Raw genomic sequence first — 7836 nt, forward strand, 5'->3', positions numbered from 1 at the left:
ACTGAATTACTGTTTGCTGACTCCAATTGGACAGTGTTTTTTGCCTAAATCACCACTTTAAATGCTGTTTGACCAGTTGTACAAAAATGTTCCCATGTTTTCTGACTTTATAAAGAAATTCCCTAAACTTTTAATGATTTCTTTAACTTTGTATCATTTCTGTTTGTGTGCTTATACTTTTTACAGACGATGGTGGTCAGGAAGGAGAGGGGTCATCCTCAGGTGACCCGACCAAGGACCCGGGTGAGGACAAAGCAGAGGGAACATAACTTCACTCATTGCTACCCTGAACTGAACTCAAGAGAGGAGCCAAGACACCAGTGTCAATATCATGGTCTACCTCTTCTCTGAACCTAATGACCAATCTACTGTTATGGCCACGCTCTGAGCTATGCAAGGCCACTCTGAAGCAGGCCAGTGGAGGAGGATGCCCATCACCCAGCAGGGCTCCTTTGAAACCCCCCTTACTTTCAAAGGGCCAGCAAATGGTTCAAATTTCCTATCTGGGTGACATTGGTCTACATGTGTGTCTCAAAAAGACAAAAGCAGCCAGTGCTTAATAGTGGGCTGAAGTTCTTGTGGAAACAGATAGGACATTATTTCCCTAGTTTAAAAAAGGGACCTCGTGATTTATTTACAGAAATCATCACTGAATGTTGATATGTAGATGTAAGAATGTCCAATTTTTTGCACAACAGAAGTCAAAACATTCCATTTGGTGATATAAGTACAATTTACCTTATTGTCCCTTGTAAGTTATGTACAAAATGCCATGATGCTGTAAAATAAATCCTGTACTTAGTTTTCATGGTTGTTTTTATGCTTCAAGCTTGGTGATCTGGTATTGCAGTGCTTCATGTAGCCAGAATTGCCCTCTTTATGAAAATATTAATATTTTGACGTTTCATTTTCATAGTAATTTATTTAAAACATACAGTTTCTGCCAACCAGTCAGGTCTGTGAGAACAGCCTGACACCCAGTTATGACATGTTGTCTCCACCCACAAGCTTGTGTATAAATAATCTGGATCACCTGTACAAATTACACAGGAGAGCTGGACCTGAAAGAGCAGTAAAACTTTTGTGTCAAACAGGACAGAAACAGACTCAAAACTATATCTGTAAAATGGAGGCCTTCTTTGGAAATTGGAAACTGGTCAGCAGTGTAAACTTTGAAGAATACATGAGAGCAATAGGTAAGATAATTATTTTAACTTACTGCTGTTCGTAACCTTATTACTATTATTCTATACTCAAGAAACTAAATGCTACTCCTCCTATAATTTTCGAGCTAGAGCCACGAAACTTTGCAGGACGTGGGGCCTATACCCGCGGGAATGCTTGTGCTTTTCTAAGCGATCTGACGTGCAGTTTCCGGAATATTATTGTTCAAAGTCGATTTTTTTCCATAGGGAATGAATGGGCAGACTGTTGGCAGCATGCCAGACATGATGTCACAATGGGTCCCTCTCTCACACAACACACACAAACTCACGCATGGAGCTCAATGTCTCACCTGCTCCCAGCCGAACTCTTAGCAGGACCAGCACACGTAATGATTTTGTGAAGGTGGAACTGCTTTTAAGGTGGAATTGCACTTACGTAGCACTGAATTTTAAGGTGGACCACAACTAGCATAACAATAAATTTAAGGTGGAACTTCAATAAATACAGCAGTAAGTTTAAGGTGGAATTGCTATCAATATGTTACTAAATTCAACTTGGAACAGAAATTAAGGTAGAACTTCAATGAACATAGCATTAAATATAAGGTGGAACTGCTATTAACATATCACTAAATTTAAGGTGGCATGGTGTTTAAGCTGGAACTTATTTAATATAGCAACAAAACAAAGGAGGCACAGAACTTAAGTTGAAACTTCTTTTAAGGGGGCACAGAATTTAAGGTGGAACTGTAGTTAACATAGCACTAAATTTAAGATGGCACAGAATTTAAAATGGAACAAAATTTAAGGTGGAACTTTATTCACAGTAACAACTAGCAACAAATTACCACCCATCACAGATACTGCAGCTTTTGCTTAACAACATTTTGGCAACATTTTATCTATCAACTATAAACTGTTTTCAACCTTTTTAATGTTTTAACAAACTTAACTGGCTTTTTCAAGCCAACTTAAAGTTTGTTCACAAACTTTCCCTTTCTAGTTATCATTATTATTATTTAATTTAAAGAATTAACTCATTTACTGTTTTTTTTCCACAGGTTTGGCAGAAGAAGTAGTACAAATCGGGAATATAGTTACACCAGTGTTGTCCATTTACCAAGATGGAGAGAAGTTAGTGATGAAACTGAAGACCAGCGTCTTCAGCTCTGAAAAGTCATTCGTACTGGGCGAGGAGTTTGACGACAATTTTGCCGGCCAAAAATACAGAGTAAGAACCTAGAATTCATTTCCATAGCACTTATCAGAGACGTCAATAAGAAAATAGTAGACTTAAATCCTAATTAGATGTTCATAGTAGTCGCTGAACTTATAGTTGTTACTGAAGACATTTACACAGCACTGTATACCTGATTCTTTTGGTTACATCTGAGATTGTTTTGTACCATATTTTTATCATTCTACTCAAAGCTGGTCACTAAATAACAACACTAGTCGGTACTGTTGAAAACTGACAGAGCTACTTTTCTGGGTGGAAGGATGTATATTTAAATCTATGTTGAGGCTCTTTTCCATAATCTTTTATTCTTTTAAAAAAGAAGTAGAACAATCACAATCTGTGTGTTACTGCAAATCAATGTTGTTTGCGATACACACTCCCACCCATTCTACTGTTTGTGAGTTCAGACCATGCCTTCAACGTGTGGTGGTAGTATGAGAGAGAACTGATTGAGGGAGGGGGGAGAACTCTGAGAACTTGGGCTGAAGTTCTGGGCAGCTTCTGCCTGTTACTAGAAAGCCAGATCCCCCTCATAGCTGTTGTAGGACTGATACAGGATGGAGGAAAGCGGAGGAGATGGGGTGGCGGTGGGGATTGCGAACACTTCGTCACAGGAACGGAAGATGATGATGTGAATTTATAGGGCGTTGGATTGATAGAAGGAGGGGTTTGAGCCATGCAACCCCCCCCCCCCCCCCCCCCCAAAACTTGATTTAATAACTGAAAAATAACACTAGTGTTTAATGGGTTAAATGGGGAATGAGTGCTATATGGCTCCCATGAGATTAACTGAAAGTTTTTTTTCTTCTAGTCTGTTATTAACCTGGACGACGGCAAATTAGTGGAAACACAGAAATGGGATGGTAAAACGACCATCCAGACCCGCAAGATCCAAGATGGCAAGATGATCTTGGTGAGAATGAGCTAGCTCACACAGACTTGTGAACTCGCTTGTAAGTTTAGAGGTTGTATTGAAACGTATATAATAATGTACTTTTCATTGTGTTTTTCCAGACAATGAGTTATAAAGACACTGTGGCAGTGCGCACCTACGAGAAGATGGCTGATTGAAATCTAAAACAAGCAGGATTTTACACCTCATCTGATTGTGATGACGCATGATCTGAATGTGATCTGCAAACGTTTTATTATTTTCTTTCCTGATAGATCACTGCAAAGCTGTCTTAGGCTCAATAAGAAATAAACCAAAAGGTCCGGTGTCTTTAAATGGAATACAGTTGACACTGATGCAGCTGCTTTAAAACTATAGTATTGTTGGGCTCCATTCACCAATATCATCCAAAGTTTGTTCTTAAATGTGACCTTCATAAAGTCCTAAGAAAAATTCTATGTCCGACTCATGACTTGTTCTTAAACTGCAAAACTGTTCACACCTTTGTGCTCTTGAGTGTGTGTAGATTCTGTTCTTTGCTAAGAACAAATCCCAACTAAGAGAACATTAGTGAATATCAGAATACTGTGCAGCATTTTGTATTTGGGCTTGCAACTCTTCAAGAACCATTAAGACTTCTGCTAACTGGGTGCTACAAATGTATCCAACATTAAAACTAAGTATATCTTTTTCTCCATTTCACTTGAGGACATGAACCTGAATCTCTATTATACAGATTTTCTCATGGGCTAATTATTATATATAACAATTAGCTATATATTAATATGATTTTTAAATTATTAGTACAAACTTGAAATGTGTGTTCACAATCACACTCTGAAAATGCATGACAAGTTTGGTTTGATTCAGCCTCTGCGTGGTGTTAAAATGCTTAAAAACTCATGAGAATGAAGAAATTTACATAATTTTGGTTAAATTCCCATAAAAATTTCAAAAACATGATGTTTTTTTTTAATCACTGTCGCCACCACCTGCAACTAACCCCCCTGACACAAAGCCAAACAGGCAAAATCATGAGTGCTTTGTCTGATTATATACAAACTTGTGTAACATATACTGCCATTTTTGGCCATTTTGCATGATGCACCTGTGTCGGAGTCCAAACCAAGACTGCATCTAAATTGTAGAACACTGCAGGAAAAGCCAGTGTTATGAATGTAAAGAGTCCTGATTAGGGTAGCCCCCAGGTATACTACACACTTGATTAAATGATGAGGCCAAATTCACTAAATGGCTAGCTATAACAAAAGCTAAAATGTAATCTTTTAAATATAGAATTATGGGAATGTTGTGGAGAAAATAATTAATTTGGTTCTCAGAGTAGCACACTTACCTTAGTGCCCAGTCATGAGTTCAGGCGTCAGCAGTGCTACAGCACTTAGGAGTGAGAGAGAATGAGGCACTCTGCCCACAGGAATCATGGAAATGTATGTCAAGAAAACAAATCAGTATGGGATGCGCTAAAAAGTGCTGTGCAGTTCTGTAACAGTACTGCTGCAGTACTACTCAGTAGTTTTTAGAGCTGCTACTTTTGTATGTCTACTCTATGCTTTTACTTTAAGGGGTCTGCTGTACCCACTACTGTGAGCTAGTGGTACATGCAATGACAGGTAAGGAGTAAGAGCCATATAACATGTAAATGATAAAACAGACTTGAGAAAATATATTTGCTCTTAAAATCACATTAAATCCACCAGTGCATTTTCTGAATCTGGCCCCATGTGTTATAATGTGATGAGGCTTTTGGACTTTCTCTATTATGGGGTCAGTTTTTTAATGAGCGTCCAAACAGACACCCCTCTTTTGAATCCTTTCTGCAGAGCTCTTCTGAGTTCAACTGAAAAGCTTCCCTTTCATCCCATTACACTCACTCTTCCATACCCACACCCACCCTGCAGAAGCACACTCAGGTTCTGTAATTCAGACAACTCTGATAATGAGTGAATTTTGTTCAGCATATGGCAGCCAGCAGTGCTCCAGCCATAAGCATCAAAGCAGGTAGACGTTTGATCATCATAAGTGGTGTTCCATTAGCGATTTGTCCTGGCAGCCCTTTCCTCCCAAAAGATTCCTGTCAAAACAAAACAGAAAGCACTGCGAACACTAATGTATTTAGAGCCAATTCTGCATATCAGAGAAAGCGGACTTCTACAGGTATGATATGAAGTAAAGCATCAGGGGTTTGCTTTCATGTCCACGTCTCTTCCCTCAGGTGGAGACTTGCCATTAAAAGGTTACTGTCAAACATTCCTATGAATGTTTAAGAAGAAAAGAATGCTTATTGTTATTGCAGTCAAATATTGTCTTGTTCTTTAAAGCAATGGTCAGGACAAAAATCTAATTTACACAGTTTATTCCCTACGCCAAATAGGATCGATCAGCAGAGACTAAAGTCTCTTTGTCTCAAACCACATCTAGTTGTTAAACAGTCTCAGATACATGGGCATGTATAGTGTCTGACACAGCAACACAGCAGTGGCAGTCGTCCTAAAGCCTGAAGTTTGTCTGTATCAGGCTTCAGTCCTGGCGAGACAAAACATTGCAGACTTAAGCACGCTGTCTCATTAAACTCACCTGATTTAGTTCATTAGCTAATTAGCAAGGCCTTCATGAATGGGATTCAGAGCATTAGATGAGGGTAAACACTAATCTCTGCAGCATATTCGTCCACTGTTTGACATGCCTGGTCTGTATGTTTGTGCATTTTTGTTGATAACATTGTCATACATTGTCTGAAAACTTAAGCAAGTCTGAGACCACTTCTTCAACTGTTGTGTTTGGTGTTGTGTGTAACTATGAATTAAATATACAGTTTGAACACAATTAAGAGGTGGCTTTGAGCTTCCACTATGTCATGCTTGGCTCCTCCCATTCCCCCATGTGCTCTTGTTGTGTTTACTTCCCAGTCCTGACCATGTGCTTTGTTTTGGTTTTCAGTCCTGCCCTCTTGTTTCGTGACCCCACCCCTGATTGTTACCACCTGTTTCCCACCTGTCCCTTGTCTTGCCTCTGATATATAAGCCCTGTGTTTGCCCTGGTCTGTGTTGGTCTTTGTTTGTTGGATGTATGTATTGTATTATCGTGTTTGGTTCTTGTTTGAGGTTCTGTGTTGTTTATCATGTCTGCACCCCAAACTGTTCACGTTGGCTCTATGAAACCTGGACTGTCTCAACCCTGATTTTGGATTTGCCCATAATAAATCTTGCTTGTCTCCGCACATGCGTCTGCCTCAACATCACTCCCCATCGTTACACACTACATGTTAACCCTATAACTCGACTGCAACTCTAAAGAATTGAACTTCAGAATAGAGATGTGTACTGTGGCCGAGTCTGATACAGAAAATATTTTTTTTAACCCAAAGCTTTTTTTGACCTGTTTCAATGTCCATTGGCCACACCACGACTCCCAATACCTTTTTATTATTTTCATTCAGTTTACAATTCATTCACAGTGTTGCAGGTATAGATAGTGGTGAAGTGATGGGTCTGACCCACTAATATGCAAACCGACCCCCCCCCCCCCCACACACACACAAAAGCCCATCCCATCCATAATCCAACCCAAAATATTATCCTGAATGTTATGTATTTTATATTTCCAGTACATTAATTTCACTGAATTACTGTTTGCTGACTCCAATTGGACAGTGTTTTTTGCCTAAATCACCACTTTAAATGCTGTTTGACCAGTTGTACAAAAATATTCCCATGTTTTCTGACTTTATAAAGAAATTCCCTAATCTTTTAATGACTTCTTTAACTTTGTATCATTTCTGTTTGTGTGCTTATACTTTTTACAGACGATGGTGGTCAGGAAGAAGAGGGGTCATCCTCAGGTGTACCCGACCAAGGACAGGGGTGAGGACAAAGCAGAGGGAACATAACTTCACTCATTGCTACCCTGAACTGAACTCAAGAGAGGAGCCAAGACACCAGTGTCAATATCATGGTCTACCTCTTCTCTGAACCTAAGGTCTACATGTGTGTCTCAAAAAGACAAAAGCAGCCAGTGCTTAATAGTGGGCTGAAGTTCTTGTGGAAACAGATAGGACATTATTTCTCTAGTTTAAAAAAGGGACCTCGTGATTTATTTACAGAAATCATCACTGAATGTTGATATGTAGATGTAAGAATGTCCAATTTTTTGCACAACAGAAGTCAAAACATTCCATTTGGTGATAAGTACAATTTACCTTATTGTCCCTTGTAAGTTATGTACAAAATGCCATGATGCTGTAAAATAAATCCTGTACTTAGTTTTCATGGTTGTGTTTATGCTTCAAGCTTGGTGATCTGGTATTGCAGTGCTTCATGTAGCCAGAATTGCCCCCTTTATGAAAATATTAATATTTTGACGTTTCATTTTCATAGTAATTTATTTAAAACATACAGCTTCTGCCAACCAGTCAGGTCTGTGAGAACAGCCTGACACCCAGGTATGACATGTGGTCTCCACCCACAAGCTTGTGTATAAATAATCTGGATCACCTATACAAATTACACAGGAGAGCTGGA

General features: G+C 39.1%; 1 protein-coding gene across 1 annotated transcript; it reads left to right on the forward strand.

Moving 5' to 3' along the window:
* Window positions 1–1060: 1060 nt before the first annotated feature.
* On the forward strand, window positions 1061–3756 carry LOC119263303 (fatty acid-binding protein, brain-like). The gene is made up of 4 exons (XM_037538225.1): window positions 1061–1196; window positions 2228–2397; window positions 3218–3319; window positions 3421–3756. Exons 1-4 carry the CDS (start codon window positions 1127–1129, stop codon window positions 3475–3477), a joined length of 399 nt encoding a protein of 132 aa, XP_037394122.1. The 5' UTR covers window positions 1061–1126; the 3' UTR covers window positions 3478–3756.
* Window positions 3757–7836: the final 4080 nt, after the last annotated feature.

The sequence above is a fragment of the Pygocentrus nattereri genome, chromosome 4 (genome assembly GCF_015220715.1).
Source record: "Pygocentrus nattereri isolate fPygNat1 chromosome 4, fPygNat1.pri, whole genome shotgun sequence".
NCBI lineage: Eukaryota > Metazoa > Chordata > Actinopteri > Characiformes > Serrasalmidae > Pygocentrus > Pygocentrus nattereri.